The 18,417-nt window shown below is 44.4% G+C and overlaps 1 protein-coding gene across 1 annotated transcript in view; it reads left to right on the plus strand.

Moving 5' to 3' along the window:
* Nucleotides 1-13,461, plus strand: part of DMBX1 (diencephalon/mesencephalon homeobox 1) — a 38,769-nt gene extending 25,308 nt beyond the window's left edge. Inside the window, exons 3-5 of the mRNA XM_048862657.2 lie at nt 2,269-2,447; nt 5,005-5,359; nt 7,099-13,461. Coding sequence (XP_048718614.1) covers nt 2,269-2,447; nt 5,005-5,359; nt 7,099-7,499 — 935 coding nt within the window. The 3' untranslated portion in view covers nt 7,500-13,461. The remainder of the gene's footprint in view (nt 1-2,268; nt 2,448-5,004; nt 5,360-7,098) is intronic.
* The last annotated feature ends 4,956 nt before the right edge of the window (nt 13,462-18,417 follow it).

The raw sequence follows: 18,417 nt of genomic DNA on the forward strand, positions 1-18,417 counted from the left end.
ATTTTTTGCATCCCCAGTTCAGTGGGCACAAACAAACTGAAGGCATAATCTGTATCCTTGAGACACCTAACGAGCTCATCTGCTTGGAAAGGACGGGTGAGTCAGTGACTAGGACTCCGGACTGGTACTCAGGAGAGCTGGTTCTGTCACGGAACGTCGGCAAGTCACTTCAGTTTCCCCTCCCATTCTTTGTGTGTCTTGCCTATTTTAAAAGTAAGCTCTTCGGGACCAGGTCTGTCTCTCTCTATCTCTCTATACAGTTATTTTAAAGAGTCCTCTAAAACATGGAGGCTAAAAAGAAGACCAGGTTATAAAAGTTAAGCCCCTTTTGTCCTTGAAATTGTCTAGCAAACTTTAGCCTTCTATAAACAACCGTTAAAATCTCAAATTTGGGTCACACCTAAGTTGGCATGGGGTCCCTTTAAAATCCATCTTTTGCATCAAGTCCAATTAGCTGGGTTAACTCCTTCCCATCAGCACCCTGTTGGTCTTGTATGTCCTCTGAGACACAGAATCAGAGGACTAGAAGGGACCTCATGAGGTCATCTAGTCCAGTCCCCTACAGTCATGGCAGGACTAAGTAATTATCTAGACCATCTAAACCATCCCTGAAAGGTGTCTGTCTAACCTGCTCTTAAAAATCTCCAATGATGGAGATTCCACAACCTCCCTAGGCAATTTATTCCAGTGCTTAAACACCCTGACAGCTAGGAAGTTTTTCCTAATGTCCAACCTAAACCGCCCTCGCTGCAATTTAAGCCCATTGCTTCTTGTCTATCCTCAGAGGTTAAGGTTTTCTCCCTCCTCCTCATAAAAACCTTTTATGTACTTAAAAACTGTTATCATGTCCTCTCTCTGTCTTCTCTTCTCCAAACTAAACAAACCCAATTTTTTCAATCTTCCCTCATAGGTCATGTTTTCTAGACCTTTAATTCTTTTTGTTGCTCTGCTCTGGACTTTCTCCAATTTGTCCACATCTTTCCTGAAATATGGAGCCCAGAACTGGACATAATACTCCAGTTGAGGCCTAATCAGTGCGGAGTAGAGCGGAAGAATTACTTCTCATGTCTTGCTTACAACACTCCTGCTAACACGTCCTAGAATTATGTTTGCTTTTTTTGCAACAGTGTTACACTGTTGACTCATATTTATCTTGTGATCCACTATGACCCCAAGATCCCTTTCCACAGTATTCCTTCCTAGGTAGTCATTTCCCATTTTGTATGTATGCAACTGATTGTTCTTTCCTAAGTGGAGTACTTTTCATTTGTCCGTACTGAATTTCATCCTATTTACTTCAGACCATTTCTCCAGTTTGTCCAGATCATTTTGAATTTTAATCCTATCCTCCAAAGCACTTGCAACCCCTTCCAGTTTGGTATCGTCCACAAACTTGATAAGTGTGTACTCCGTATGCCATTATCTAAATCACTGATGAAGATATTGAACAGAACAGAACCCAAAACTGATCCCTGCGGGACCCCACTCAATATGTCCTTCCAGCTTGAGTGTGAACCACTAATAATACTCTTTGGGAAGGGTTTTCCAACCAGTTCTGCACCCACCTTATAGTAACTCCATCTAGGTTGTATTTCTCTAGTTTTTTTCTGAGAAGGTGATGTGAGACAGTATCAAAAGCCTTACTAAAATCAAGATATACCATGTCTACCACTTCCCTCCTATCCACAAGACTTATTACCCTGCCAAAGAACATGGGTTGATGTGGGGGGAGTTGAGAGGATGGGAACATATAGGCTTACTTTCACTAAAGCGTCCCTATTTAAAAAAGCACTTAAGCCTGTGCATTGAAATCAATGGGACTTAAGTATATGTGTATGTGTTTTCCTGTATCAGGGCCCATGACCTTAAAGTCTGGCTCTCCAACTTAGTGCTCTGAGGACAGTGATAAGCTATATATGAGAGACAATAAAAGCCAAAGTGACCTCTAGTTCTGACAGCAGTGTGCCTCCTAACAGCTGGACCCCAAAAAACCCCCAAAACAAAACAAAACAGAGGCAGCTGTTTTATGAGTTACATGTCCTCACCCCATTAATTGACACAGAGCCTGACTCTGCAGAATTGAAGCTAGTTGGACTTCAATGAGAACAAGATCAGGGCCACTGGGAGAACTGCTCCACCTTTAGGCCACAATCCCCACCTCCTTGTTTGTTTCGTGCCAGTGACGGGCCTTATTTCAGATGTCAACATGCAAATTCCAATAATTAAATTGGCCACTTTTCTTGTCTTCCAACGGCTGTACATTTCAAGACATCATTTTGGAGGCCCGTTATGGATCCCAGCATCGCAAACAGAGGAGAAGCCGCACAGCCTTCACTGCCCAACAACTGGAAGCCCTGGAGAAGACTTTCCAGAAGACGCACTATCCAGATGTGGTGATGCGGGAACGACTGGCCATGTGCACCAACCTACCAGAAGCCAGAGTACAGGTATCCACTTTCTACCTTGCTTGATCTAATAGGGCTATTTAAGAGCTATACGAATAGGGCCCACTGGGTTGGCTTGATCTGTAGTTCTTTCAAAATGCTTCCATAGTAACCAAAGGAGGAGGGTTTTCTCTGCAGCAAAAACTGGACTTAAATCTTTCCTTCAGACTCAGGGAGCTGCAAAAGAAACAATCCACACACACATTTTTGAGGGTTTGTGTTGTCTGAGGGTAGCCCTGGCTTTCATTTGTGCTTCCAACTCTCTTTGGAGGGGAAATGGCCACAAAAGTCAACTTATTTATTTATTTACTTATATGACTGTTTCTCTGGCATCCTCAGAGGCCTGGGAGCACAAGTAATTCCAGCTGTTCCCTCCCAACCATGTCAATATTTATAACATCTCAGACCATCTGTCCAACATTTTCTGTTCTCCTCCAGTGAAACAAATAACGAGAGCTGGTCGGGAAATTTTTCACAAAACTTTTTGCAGTGGAAACTGCCAATTCATCCGAATTGAAATTGTTTGAAAGAGGTGGTTGGTTATGAGGGGTTTTTCAGTTTGAATTAAAAAAAAATAATAATAAAAAAAGCTTAGAAATTGTCAAAATGAGATGTTTTCAAAACAAAAAAACAAAATTTGAAAAGTTCTAGGTTTTGGATCAACATTACTCTTCTTGAGAAATTTATCTTTTAAAAAAGGAAAATAGAAAGGACAAAAATCAAAACCAAAACAGAATTGTCCAAACAAAACCTCATTTTGATGGACCTGAGCTGAATTTATTTTTTGTTCCTGAAAATTTGAGATGGACTTTTTGTCACAATTTGAGGTGAAAATATTCTTCAAAATCTCAAATCCTTGTGGGATGGGAAAACCACTTCTCACCTAGCCCTACAAATACGAATGTGTCGCATGACTTAATGGTAGTATGAGTGCCTGCCCAGTATGGGTTTAAGGCGCTACATAGCAGGCCAGCCTTAATGGAGACAAATGGGAAGGGGACATGAGCTTTCAATCTAGCAGAAAAAGATATAACATGGGGCTGGAAGTTGAAGTTCAACACATTCAGGCTAAATAAGGTGTAAATTCTTGATGGTAAGAGCAATTAACCATTGGAACAATTTACCAAAAGTTGTGCTGGATTCGCGATCATTGATTTTTAAACTCAAATTGGATGTTTTTCTCAAAGATCTGCTCTAGGAATTACTTGGGGGAAGTTCTGCAACCTTGGGCTAAACAAGAGATCAGACTAGATGATCACAATGGTCCCTTCGGGCTTTGGAATCTACGAATTACAATCTTGAGCAGGTTGTCTCCTGAATTTATTCCCAAATTGAGATACATTGGGATATTGTGTTGAAAAGGTCTCACACACACACACACACACACACACACACCATGTGAACAGAGGTTGTACGAGTATTAGCAATTGGATATTTTCCTGTAACTTAGGAGTAAGAACCTTTGACTTTGCTCCAAAGGGTTATTGGTTCAATTCCCACCAAGGAAACTTCCTTCACCACCTGACCTGGCATACTAGAGTCAAATGTCCCATGATATCAGATACAAATGTCCTGCTGTATAGCTTTAATGGATTAGACCAGATATCTTAATGTGAGACATGGCATCACACAGATGATATATATTTGGCCCAGCCAGGGTACAAACCACTTGAGACCTGGTTCCCAGTTCAGTCTCGAAACACCACAATACCACAACAGAGGTGCATTCATCATAGAGGGGGCTTGCATACAACATATATAACAAAATCAGTTAAATTGCAAAATTTATCATTTTGTTTTGTGGTAGCACTTAGAGTCCACACTCAGGGATCAAGGTATTACTGCTAGTTAATATGCATGCACATACTTCATGCCCCAAACAGCTTACAGTCTAGAGACTCTAGAGTATTCTAGTGTACAGAACACTGAGACTCAGGACATGTGGGCTCTAGTCCCAGCTCTGCCACTGGCCTCTTAGGTGACCTTGGGCAAGTCACTTCCCCCCTCTGTGCCTCAGTTCCCCCATCTGTAAAGTGGGGATAAGACTATAGACCTACATTGTAAAGAGCTCTGAGATCTACTGAGATGAAAAGCACTACATAAGAGGTTGTTGTTATTTAAATCCATTCAGCTAATCATTCAAGACAAATTATCTAAAGTGTTGGCAGTAATTAATGCATATGTATGTCCTCTATAGTATGACTTATTCTGACTGTGTTTCTGTGTAGTTTTGGTACAAATTAACGTGATATAGGCTGTTTTTGGAAAGCTAGCGAAACATTGTGCTCTCTACCTATTTAATATCTCAGGTCTGTGGGTAACAGGCATGGTTTAATACATCACATGTGATTTTTTTTTTCTTGACGGAGCTGTGTTTTCTTAAAGAACCAGCATTAAGTCTTGGGATTTTAAACATATCTGAGGGAGTTAGGCCCCCAAATTCCATTGAAATGCAGTGGTGCCTGGGGTTCTCTTCAAAATCCCAGTCTATTTGACTTTTTGATTTTTGCATTAACTGGGGTTTTTATCCTGTCTCCCTGGGGCTGTTTGCGCTACGAAGGTTTGGTTTAAGAACAGAAGAGCCAAATTCCGGAAGAAACAGCGCAGCCTCCAGAAGGAGCAGCTGCAGAAGCAGAAGGACTCAGAAGGGAGCCACGGCGAGGGGAAGACAGAAGCTCTTGTGCTGGAAAGCCAGACGTCCACCCCTGACACAGACAAGCCACAGAGCCAGCCGAGCGCAGTGAGCACGGAGCTGAACCTCACCTTGTCGGAGCAGTCGGCCAGCGAGTCCGCAGCGGAGGACCAGACGGACAGAGAGGAGGACTTTAAGAACCCCTTGGAGGAGTCCAAAGCAGACAAAGGTCCCGGTGTGGAGAGCAAGGCTCTGAACTGCAAGATAGCCAGTCCAAAAGCAGGTGAGGGTCAATGTGCGTGTGGAGGCCTGGTCACAGGGCCAGATTGGGAGCCAAGCATTTGTAATCCCAGAGGCTGAGTATTGGCTAGTGCAGTATGATATGCCCTAGATCATGGGCTTCCCCCAGCCTGGAAGCGGGAGGTCACCATCCCCGGGGAGGAAAACAAACTGGTCCAGGTGTGTGATGGCCATTCTTCCTTTCTTTATGTCTAGATGCGATGCAGGGAGGTCCTCTCTGTTGTAACATGGGGTCCCAGTGCAGAGAGGGCTGAGATCTCCCTGTTAGATTAGATGAGAACAGGAGAACACTGCTCAGTGACAGCATGCCATTCACAGGCATACCGGGCACACACTTCCCCATTGGATAAGAGTCCAAATGCCCCCTGGGGAATACACACTTGCTAAAAAACCTGGCTCCCTCTCGCAAGCCAGGTCTGCCAGGCACTTTAATGAGGTAGGTGCCAGTTGTGTGTGACCCAGTAGGGCAAACATGACCAAAGAGTTTAGCACAGAAATAGTTCATAGTATGGAATCAGAATCTCCTCTCCTGATGGACTGTAATGGCTTGTAAAGGGTCAGAAAGGTGTCAAATCCTAGCCCTCCAAGAGCTTGTTATGAATATACCACAAAACCTGCAAGACAGACAACCAGGCCTATTTTCTCCAGAGAAGACAGTGGCAGGTTTGCTCATGCCTGGCCAATGCATTTCCCCACTAAACAGAACAAATATGTCCATCCTTCTCACATGTAAACCCTCTCAAGAATGAAGTGGAAGGCCACAGGGATAGAGAGATGGCCCTTACTGAGGAACATAGAAATTGACAGACTGTATCCAGCTAGTGAGCCATCTAATCTTGACTCTGATGGTGGCCAGCTCTTGCAGTGGGCAGCTATAGAAGAATCTGCCCATGGCAAGTTTCTTCCTAGTGTTCATCAGTTAGAGATTGGCTTATAACATGAAACATGAGAGTTTATGCCTCTTCCAAATTATTATTAATTATTATTATTGATTTTGAATATTCAGTCCTTTTGGGACTCCTGTTTATCTCTCGGTTTCAGAGATATCTTGTGGCAATTAGTTCCCCAGGCCAATTTGTGCCTTCTGTGGAAAAAGTATTTCCTTTCTGGTCAGATTTAAATTGGTCACTTTTCAATTTCCTTGAATGACATCCCCAACCCTGCACCCCTCCCATTCTTGTATTTTGACAAAAGGTGTCTTGAATGGTCTCTTGAAAGGTGTCTTGAGTGGTGCCATTTGGAAGAGTATTATAGGGCCCCAGTCTTGCTTGCTTGGGTTTCTCCACCATGGACTCAGCAAACAAGGTCTCCTCTGAACAGTCAGTATGGAAAAATCAGTGCTCCATTCTGGTTCTATTGGGTTTTCACAAGAATAGCCCCACTTTGTCGCTTTCCATGGGCTTGTCTGAGCCTTGCCTGGAAAGGATCAGGGGAGGCAGTTACAGGAACGCTGGTCCAGATAATTCATTCATCAACACCCTCGCTGCAATTTGGCTTCTGGTTAATTAGCACTCAAATGTGTGAGGTGATTTGCATACTCCGTCCCTGCTCCAGAGAACTTAGTTTGTATAAAAGGTCCACTGCACCCCTCTCCTTCCTCCTTCTCTGTAAATCAGCTGCCACATATGTCTAACCTCAACCACCACCCTCCTTAGGGAGAGTGTTCTATTCAGCTACCACATATGTCTAACCCCCCTCCCTACATCTTGTCTTCTAACGCAGACTCTCCCATCAGCGCCACGGTGACGCCTTCCTCCAGCAGCGGCATGCCTCAGACTCGCTCCTATTCCTCCTCACCTCTGAGCCTCTTCCGTCTCCAAGAGCAATTTCGCCAGCACATGGCAGCCACTAACAACTTGGTCCATTACTCCTCCTTTGAAATGGGGACCCCATCGGCCATGCCCTACTTGGGCATGAATGTCAACATGGCGCCCCTCAGCTCTCTCCACTGCCAGTCGTATTACCAGTCGCTTTCCCACGCCCAGCAGGTCTGGTCTTCGCCCATCTTGCAGGCGTCTAGCTCCCTCCCTACCCTGAACAGTAAAACGACAAGTATTGAGAATCTAAGGCTCCGGGCAAAGCAGCACGCTGCCTCCCTCGGACTCGACACCTTACCAAACTGACCGCAAGGCAGCAGGGGAATGCCCACCCTACCGTCAGCCACAAGAGAAGGCACCTTCCGCTGGCACTAAACGTGTGGCTCTTTTGTCAATACACAGCTCTCATCTCCACCTGGATCAAGGTGCTCCCTTTCGGGGGATACTTTAAATCCTTTACTTCTTCACTCGCTCCATTTTACTGCTCCTGCCCCCACTTCCACAGAAGTATTTAATAAGGAAGGAAAGAGGGCATGTACTTAGATGTTAAAAAACTCTCCTGAGGACCGAGACGTTAAAACTAATGTCCAGAAAGATCCCTCTTTCGTTGATACTGTGATAATGTGCCGACTGTGATTTTTGTTTTGTTTTTGTTCTCTGGAAAACCTAGTCCCCCCCACCCACCCCAGTTTCGTACTGTATATAGATTCTATTGTTGAAAACATCCTTCACTTGTGTGTTGCTGTCTGTGATGCCTTATGCAGAACTATGGAGCATTTTGCTCTTTCCTCCCTCCCCCTTCCTTTCAGATTTATACTTGTAGTAGCTAGAATCAAAATTACAATCCAAAAAAAACCCCGCAAGCTCTGAGTGGGTGGTGCTTTTTTGGCTAGAGTTCTGAATGAGTCTAGCAAGAGAAATTCAGAGAAAAGATTCTGAATGCCATTATCATATCTTCTCCAGTTCGCCGTTAAAAGCAATCCTGCAAACACCAGGAAATGATGTAAAGGGTTGTTTCCTGTTAAAGCACTTCCTGATGGTAGGGACTTTTTTTTTTTTTTTAAGCACTTCTTCGAAGACAGAGGATAAAGAATTTGCCACTGGGCTCTGATGGTTAGAGAGCAAGGAAAAAGGAAAGCACTGGATTTTGTCAAATTCACAAGACTTTTACCGAGGTTGCTGCAGCTTTGTTCTTCACTGAAGTGTACACCCTGCTATTTATAAATGATGTGTAAAAAAGCATTTTGGTCTAACTTGGACAACAAAGAACAATAAAAAGTTGGTATGAACTCCTGCTGTGTTCATACACCATTTGCATTATATGGCGGTTCCTCAAAACCGTGATTAATTCAAGCTGTGTTTAGGAAAACTGCCTCCGTGCCAAATTCTGTCCTCAGACCACAAACCCTGGGGGCTCCCCTGCTTGTCTCAGAAACTGACTAAGTAGAGAATGAATGCAGATAGGCTAGAGATGGACCTGAACCAATACCCAGATCTGAACACTCCTGAGCTTAGGAGATGACTTAAATCCAAACCCAGAGGCGGATCTCAATTTTGCAAATGGCCATTCCTCTCGGTAGAAGGCCAAACCAAAATCCCAGATCCAGACATCCTGCAACCCAGTGGGATGCTGAAGATCTGAATCGAAATTATACATGAGCCTGATCATCGCTGATACTGTTAATGGAGCTATGCCAGTTTACACCAGCTAAAATCTGGCCCATATGTGATTCGTGTGTGTGTGTGTGTGTACACACACATACACACCATGGATATCTGATGAACTAAAAGCTTTTATTGATTTCTGTTTTGCCTAGCTCTGTTCCATTACCAGTGCAATTACACTAGCACAGAGGATAATGGCCAACTTACTTCTCTAAATGTGGAAAAAAGAATACAACCTGCTTGACTACAACAGTCTCTCTCAAGCTGTTCTGCTCAAAGTCTCTCTCGGTGAGTTACCAGTGGTGACCAGACCTGGTTGGGAAATGATTTCCCTCCCCCTCTTTGAAAAATTTCAACAAGAACTCTTTTCCCCCATGGGGGTGAGTTATTGAAGACACATTTTCAACAAAAGTGGAAATAAGTTTGTGTAAACTTCAGTTCAGTCAAACGTTTTGATGGAAAATGTTAATTCGGCTCGAGTGGTTGACAGGATTACGCACGTCACCGACGCTGCAAGATGCAGCTCTATACCGGGTATTTTGTCTGGGATCTTCAAAGAACCCAAACCATATTGGCACCCTCTCCCTGAGGCCTTCTTGAAAATCCCAGTCTTTATTTTTTATAGCACTTGGGTCCTGCCACCCAAAATGACAGACACCAAATATGAGCTTTAATTTTATTTTCCCCCAAATTACCTCTTTGTTTCCTCTCCTCCCATACTCCTCCTGCCCTAAGGATGATGGTGGGTAGGTGTGAAGATGGTTTTAATACAGCAGAGCAACTGAAAAGCATTTTAAGCACCCAAGGCTAAATTTTGCCCCCAGAACTGAGCTGATGAGGTACTCAAGCTGTTTTTTCCTTCCCTCTCATGCTCACACACCAACTTTGATGGCAGACCAGGAAGGGTGATAGAGCGAGACATCGAGAAGGGTGGCCTAAGGGACATGACATTCAATTCTGATATGGTGCGACTGGAGTCAGTGACATCCCTTTGCAGGTCAGGACACTAATATCGTTACGCTACGGGATATAGAAACACACCATAGAAGATTACAAGGATCAAAATCTATCAGTGCCCGACCTCTGCCTGTAGCCCTCAGCAAGCTCAGGAAATGGAGTGTGGCAGATACACCCACCTGACCCTACAATAAACTTCCCTCAGTCCTCCAGAGGAAGCAGAAACTTCCCTAAGGTTCTTGTCATCTTGCCTCAGGAAGATCGCAGTGTAGCAATCCATTGAACCTTATGTGTATCATGTTACATATCTAATCCCATTTATCTCCGGAGATAGCATTGGTATCCAAGAGACAGGTCCTGTTCTGAGCACTGAGTTCCTTCCCTTCTCTGCTCGGGTCACTCCATTAAAATCAATAGAGTGACACATGGATAAAACTGGAGCAACAGAACAGTGAGTCAGACTCCTGGTCTTCTTTTAATCCTAATGGCAGCTGATCCAGGGGCAGAGAATTTCAATCTTCATCACTCTCTAGGGAGGAATCTTTCCAAGTTGTACATTTTTGTTTATTTCCAGGACTGTCTATGCCAAATTTGCCGGTGTAGCCCACAACCATAAATACCTAAGGAAGACAGATCATGTATCCCACTCCCAGGAGATCTAGGTATGCAAATAAATTAGAATCCTGTTCCAAATCACTCCTCATTTCAGTTTGACAAAATCTGGTACCCTTGTTCCATCTTCTCTTACATTCAACCAAACTAGACTGAATTTCAAAGTTTTGATGAATTTTCAAAAACAAAACTGAGGAAAACTTTCAATGATCTTTTTGGAAGATTTCCCCCTTTTTAATTCCCACCACCACCACCACCACTTTAAATCAGCCATAGATCTGGTCAAAATTTTCTGGTTCACAATTTTTCCCCTTTGATCACTTGTTCGCATGAGATGTTGACACGCCACGTGTACATCACATGTAGTGCAGATACTAAGACCCAAATGTCACTTAAGTAGAAGACAGTGTAATGATCAGTGCAGATAGCACCTCCCAAGTTAGACGGTGCTATATCTTTATCTTGCTTTCAAGTTGTTGTCCGAGCATTCCAAGCAGAAGTAGTGCACTGAAAAAAACAAAAACAAACCCTACGCCTCTCCCACCATCACCCTGACAGTGTCACTACGCTGGGGCTGAATGAAATGTTTGGTTTTTTTTTTTTTTACTTAGCAGGGTTTTGTAGTCCACAGCAAACGGTCAAATATTAACTTTTATGGTTTATGTAATTGTTTGGGGAGAAGAATATTCCCCAAACAAAACGCATAGCATAGATGTTGGAATGAACATGCTGGCTTCCTTATCGATGACTAGGCAAGGACCTCCAGAATCTCCACAACTTCTATTTTACATGGGCCATGAAAAGAATATGAACCGGGGGACTGTGTCAATGTGCATGAGATTTTTGTTTTCCCCTCTAGCTCTGCTCATATTACCTTCCCTCTGCACCACATGTGGCCAAAACCTACAATTTTGCATTCAGAATAGATTTTCCAAGTACGAGCCCATCCTGTGAATTGCTGCGAGCCTCTATGCCTCATAGGATCAGATCCCACCTGAGAAAACTACTGAGTAAAAGGGTTAAAACAATGCAGAGTAGGAGTTTGCAGTAAGACTGACTAACTTGTGATGCAAGGAAAATGTCCTGGGACCAATGAAATCAGTGGGAGTTTTGTTTTAAGTAAAAGAGTGTAGAATTAGATGGTTAGAGAAGAAATGCTGATTCTGAGTAGGCCTGCTACCATAGAAGGTTCTTTTAGTGCTGGTTGGGAGGGGAAAAGGCAGGGGATTTATTTGCAAACAATCTTTGAAATTCCTGAATTTAAAATAAAAGGGGCAAATTTTGTCTGCATTTCTTTTCCCCCCCAAAAATTCAAAATTTCCAATTTGAAACATTTCAGGCAGGTCTACAGATGGTTGAAAAAACTGCAAATGTTACATCAACATTATTATTTTTTTACTTTAAAAATTTCAACATCTGAAGAATTTCTGCTGGTTCTAGGTTCTTGTAACCATGGCAGCCAAACAGACTTGTGCATCTCTGATCAGGAAACACCCAAGTGGCATGGGCATAAGTGGGGAATTTGGGGCTGTTTTCTACCTGGAGCATTGCATCAGACTCTCATTGACATGACAGAGTTTTTAACAAAGACTGGAGACAAAAAGATGGTCCTTGGAGTTTAATGTGTGAAAGGATTAAACAAACCTTTATGAAGGAAAACCAAAATCAAAACCACCATGATATAAAGGTCTAATTATATAGCCAAAACTAGTGAATTCAGAGAATTTTCCTTTTGGCTATACAAGCTGTGTTAGTCTTTTTACCCCTTGTGTGCCTCTTTGCCGGTCTTTACAATTTACTCTGGAAGGAGACAAAAAGCCTGTGTTGTTTGATACATCTAAACAACTATTTATTTCTTAAGTGACTGAGGTTCACACCAAAGCACAATGATAGACTCGGGAAAGAGAAAAGGGGAAGGAATCCTACCATAGCAACTGGGAAGGATTCTCCATCAGATTCAAAACCAAATCTAGTAACAATTAACATTCTGTATATTCAACAGATGTTCTGTAGATCCACTGTTTTGTACTTGACCATATGGCCAGAGCCACTCAATTCGTTCTCAGATTTCTCACACTACGCCAAGGGACAGCTTTAACCTTGATTTAAAGACAAAGAGGCCAAAGTCTCCACTCCCGTAAATGAGTTGCAACTCCATTGACTCCAATGGACCTGTGCTGACTTATGCCCAAAAGTGTCAACCAGGTTCAGGATTGGCCACTTGCATGAAATCTTATCGGTGTCTACGAGCCCCGGGGAGCGAAATCAGTTATTACTTTTCAAAGCTGGAGGAGGAACCAGACTCTGCTCTCAATTGTATTGGTGTAAAATTGGAGTAATTCCAGCATCTTCACTGGAGTAATGCCAGATTCACATCTATGTAACTGAGAACAAAACCCAGCCCGAGAATACAGCATATTTGTAGTATACTCAGAATAGACCATCTTTCCAGCCTAGATGATCTACTACACACCCAGTGAAAGAGCCATTTGTAAATTGTTTGATAAAGACATTAATTAACCCCGCAGGAAGTTAATCTCCTGTTTGGTGTACTATTCATGGCCACACATTTCATAACCTTTCTAGCTATTGAGAAGGGCTGCCGTGTGCTGCTGAAGTTTAGATGCGTCTTTGCAGTTTAAAGTAATTTTTTAGGATTTCTTCTCCAAGAGTATTGATGGCCCTTTTGACTACTGACCAGAGTTGCCAGTTAGCTCCAAAGTGTAACCATGCGTGTGTCAAACATATCTTGCAAAGGAACAAAGACTTTTAAAGGGAAAAAAAATCAAAGTTATGTACTGTACAAACTGCTGTAAAATTAAGCTGTAATGTAACAATTTGTGCTTTAGAAGCCACTCTCTGCAAACCCAAACATGTGTATATTTATTTATTCTGATAGCTAAAAGAAAAACCAAGAATTTATGTTCATTTTGAAAAAGCGGCCGCATGATACTATGTACCACTTGTGCCAGTCTTGCTTTCTGTATAGTTAGTGCTTGTTTTCATACTCAGCTAATAAAAAAATGCAAGGAAAGCTTGTCTGCCCCTCGCAAGTCATTCATTAAAAGTGATTTGGGCGGATCGACAGAAATTGAGGTGGTGAGTGGCCTGAATTGTTTTGTGCTGGCTTTGTGGCCATTTTGGCTGAATATCATCATTATTATGCCAAGGTTGTTACAAGGAGGAGGGAGAAAAATTGTTCTCGTTAACCTCTGAGGACAGGACAAGAAGCAATGGGCTTAAATTGCAGCAATGGCGGCTTAGGTTGGCCATTAGGAAAAACTTTCTGTCAGAGTGGTTAAGCACTGGAACAAATTGCCTAGGGAGGTTATGGAATCTCCATCATTGGAGATTTTTAAGAGCAAGTCAGACAGACACCTCTCAGGGTCTAGATAATACTTAGTCCTTCCATGAGTGCAGAGGACTGGACTAGGTGACCTCTCAAGGTCCCTTCCAGTCCTATGATTCTATTGTGTATGGGGAAATTCCTAATGCAGAGGAACTTGCACATGGTAAAAAGCCCCATAGTTGAGTCAATTAGGAGACCAGACCAGACAAAACCCTAGAGAACACAGAGTAGGGAACCTTCATTGGCAGCTGGGTATAGAATAGCCAACTGTAGTCGGGCCACCATTCATTTCACTCTCTCTTGTGGCCAGAGGTGTTTCCACAGGGCCCTCTGTCTGCCCCCTCAGGAGTGCTGTACAGTCTCTCTCAGGGTAGTCATCAGCCATCCCCGGAAACTGAGTCAGTAGCCCAAAGTAATTCAAAATAGTCCTCAGCGTCCCAAACACAAGGTCCATTCTAGCAGCCCCATAGCTTGGGCCCATCTCCACCACGCTGGTTGACTGCGGAGCCTTTATTCTATCTAGCAGAAGCCTAGCATTCCGGCTCTGCCTTCCTTCCTCGGTCAGCACGCACCCAGTGCTCAGAGGCAGCGTGCGATGTCACGCTGTGCGGAGGGTACCATTTTAGTTTCTGTATAAATGCCAAAATGGTATTCCGGCCCCACTACCCCTTTGCCCAGGACCACCTCTTCTCTTCCAGTTTCGGGCAGCTCCTGAGCTCATGCTTACACCAACATCCCTGGGACAGCGTCTTCTGCCCCAGCCTTTAGTCTTTAAGGGCCAGTACACCCCATCACACCAACCTAACTGGTTATTTCCAGCTGCCATGTCTCAGAATCACTGTTTCTAACACACTGGGGTCATACATACCAGGGCTTCTTCAGCTGAATGACAAGAAAGCTTTATTGTGCCAACGTATTTAGGCTACACCACGTACATGGCTGGTTCAGAGGACTTGCCTCTCAGAGTAAAGGAGGAACCTGTTCCTACGACAGCACGACGATGTGCTCTTTCTTGTTCCAGGCAAAGTCACAGTTTAACCCAAAGAATGACAAATGATGGTTGCTGGCAAGTCTCAGGGAAGTGAAGAAGAAATCTATATAAAACTCTTTCTCTGCTATTAACTCCAGGTTCATTTGGACAGGGAGACCAATCTATCTAGCCAGTGAAAAGTGTACAGATGGTGTGCAGCGAGCAGTAACACACCTGCCCTATTTGTGAGTTAAAAGGCCTAATCCAATGCCCAGTTAATCCAATGGAAAGACTCACTTTTCCAAACTTTTTCTGACTAAATTTACCAACATTCAAGTTTTCAATTAAACTTTATTGCTGAATAACAATAAAAAAAAAATCGGACCAAACTTTCACAAATATCTTTGTCCTCATTTTCAAAACACTTCCGAATTTTGAAATTTTCAGAAAAGATATTGAAATTTTGGCAAAGAAATGCAAATTATGTCATAATAAATAATTACTCGCTAGCGCCTATTGCATTTTCATCCACAGATCTCAAAGAGTTTTATATAGGGCAGGATCATTATCCCCGCTTTACATATGGGAAAACTGAGGCAGAGAGCGTGATGCCACTTGTCACCCAGGAAACCAGTGACAGAGTCAGGAACAGAACATTTTTTTCTAAACAGACCTTTGAACAATTCCCAACCAACTCTAGCTATAACACAGTTGTCCCCTGCCCCAGGTATAGGGTGACCAAAGAGCAAGTGTGAAAAATCGGGACACTTTTTTTTGAGTGTGGTGGTGAAGTATAAGCCCTGGTCTACACTAGGACTTTAGATCGAATTTAGCAGCGTTAAATCGATTTAAACCTGCACCCGTCCACACAATGAAGCCCTTTATTTCGACTTAAAGGGCTCTTAAAATCGATTTCCTTACTCCACCCCTGACAAGTGGATTAGCGCTTAAATCGACGTTGCCGGCTCGAATTTGGGGTACTGTGGACACAATTCGATGGTATTGGCCTCCGGGAGCTATCCCAGAGTGCTCCATTCTGACCGCTCTGGACAGCGCTCTCAACTCAGATGCACTGGCCAGGTAGACAGGAAAAGAACCGCGAACTTTTGAATCTCATTTCCTGTTTGGCCAGCGTGGCAAGCTGCAGGTGACCATGCAGAGCTCATCAGCAGAGGTGACCATGATGGAGTCCCAGAATCGCAAAAGAGCTCCAGCATGGACTGAACGGGAGGTACGGGATCTGATCGCTGTTTGGGGAGAGGAATCCGTGCTATCAGAACTCCGTTCCAGTTTTCGAAATGCCAAAACCTTTCTGAAAATCTCCCAGGGCATGAAGGACAGAGGCCATAACAGGGACCCGAAGCAGTGCCGCGTGAAACTGAAGGAGCTGAGGCAAGCCTACCAGAAAACCAGAGAGGCGAACGGCCGCTCTGGGTCAGAGCCCCAAACATGCCGCTTCTATGATGAGCTGCATGCCATTTTAGGGGGTTCAGCCACCACTACCCCAGCCGTGTTGTTTGACTCCTTCAATGGAGATGGAGGCAATACAGAAGTAGGTTTTGGGGACGAAGAAGATGATGAGGAGGAGGTTGTAGATAGCTCACAGCAAGCAAGCGGAGAAACCGGTTTTCCCGACAGCCAGGAACTGTTTCTCACCCTAGACCTGGAGCCAGTACCCCCCGAACCCACCCAAGGCTGCCTCCTGGACTCAGCAGGCGGAGAAGGGACCTCTGGTGAGTGTACCTTTTAAAATGCTATACATGGTTTAAAAGCAAGCATGTGAAAGGATTACTTTGCCCTGGCATTTGCGGTTCTGCCTTTGCAAAAGGTTTCTGGGGAGGGCAGCCTTATTTCGTCCTTCATGGTAGGACACTTTACCACTCCAGGCCAGCAACACGTACTGGGGAATCACTGTAGAACAAAGCATTGCAGTGTATGTTTGCTGGCATTCAACCAAAATCCGTTCACGCGGTGGGAGGAGGCAAAATGCGACCTTGTAACGAAAGCACATGTGCTATGTATGTAATGTTAACTTTCAAGGTTTACCCTGAAAGAGTGTAGCCACTGTTTTATAAAATGTGTCTTTTTAAATACCGCTGTCCCTTTTTTTTTCTCCACCAGCTGCATGTGTTTCAATGATCACAGGATCTTCTCCTTCCCAGAGGCTAGTGAAGCTTAGAAAGAAAAAAAAACGCACTCGCGATGAAATGTTCTCCGAGCTCATGCTGTCCTCCCACACTGACAGAGCACAGACGAATGCGTGGAGGCAAATAATGTCAGAGTGCAGGAAAGCACAAAATGACCGGGAGGAGAGGTGGAGGGCTGAAGAGAGTAAGTGGCGGGCTGAAGAGAGTAAGTGGCGGGCTGAAGACAGGGCTGAAGCTCAAAGGTGGCGGCAGCGTGATGAGAGGAGGCAGGATTCAATGCTGAGGCTGCTGCAGGACCAAACCAGTATGCTCCAGTGTATGGTTGAGCTGCAGCAAAGGCAGCTGGAGCACAGACTGCCACTGCAGCCCCTCTGTAACCAACCGCCCTCCTCCCCAAGTTCCATAGCCTCCACACCCAGACGCCCAAGAACACGGTGGGGAGGCCTCCGGCCAACCAGCCACTCCCCCACAGAGGATTGCCCAAAAAAAAGAAGGCTGTCATTCAATAAATTTTAAAGTTGTAAACTTTTAAAGTGCTGTGCTTAAAGTGCTGTGTGGCATTTTCCTTCCCTCCTCCACCACCCCTCCTGGGATACCTTGGTAGTCATCCCCCTATTTGTGTGATGAATGAATAACGAATGCATGACTGTGAAGCAGCAATGACTTTATTGGCTCTGCAAGCAATGATTAAAGGGAGGAGGGGAGGGTGGTTAGCTTACAGGGAAGTAGAGTGAACCAAGGGGCGGGGGGGTTCATCAAGGAGAAACAAACAGAACTTTTACACCGTAGCCTGGCCAGTCATGAAACTGTTTTTCAAAGCTTCTCTGATGCGTACCGCGCCCTCCTGTGCTCTTCTAACCGCCCTGGTGTCTGGCTGCGCGTAACCAGCAGCCAGGCGATTTGCCTCAACCTCCCACCCCGCCATAAACGTCTCCCCCTTACTCTCACAGATATTGTGGAGCACACAGCAAGCAGTAATAACAGTGGGAATATTGGTTTCGCTGAGGTCTAAGCGAGTCAATAAACTGCGCCAGCGCGCCTTTAAACGTCCAAATGCACATTCTACCACCATTCTGCACTTGCTCAGCCTGTAGTTGAACAGCTCCTGACCACTGTCCAGGCTGCCTGTGTACGGCTTCATGAGCCATGGCATTAAGGGGTAGGCTGGGTCCCCAAGGATACATATAGGCATTTCAACATCCCCAACAGTTATTTTCTGGTCTGGGAATAAAGTCCCTTCCTGCAGCTTTTGAAACAGACCAGAGTTCCTGAAGATGCGAGCATCATGCACCTTTCCCGGCCATCCCACGTTGATGTTGGTGAAACGTCCCTTGTGATCCACCAGAGCTTGCAGCACTATTGAAAAGTACCCCTTGCGGTTTATGTACTCGGCGGCTTGGTGCTCCGGTGCCAAGATAGGGATATGGGTTCCATCTATAGCCCCACCACAGTTAGGGAATCCCATTGCAGCAAAGCCATCCACTATGACCTGCACATTTCCCAGGGTCACTACCCTTGATATCA

This window comes from Caretta caretta, chromosome 8 (genome assembly GCF_965140235.1).
Source record: "Caretta caretta isolate rCarCar2 chromosome 8, rCarCar1.hap1, whole genome shotgun sequence".
Lineage (NCBI taxonomy): Eukaryota > Metazoa > Chordata > Testudines > Cheloniidae > Caretta > Caretta caretta.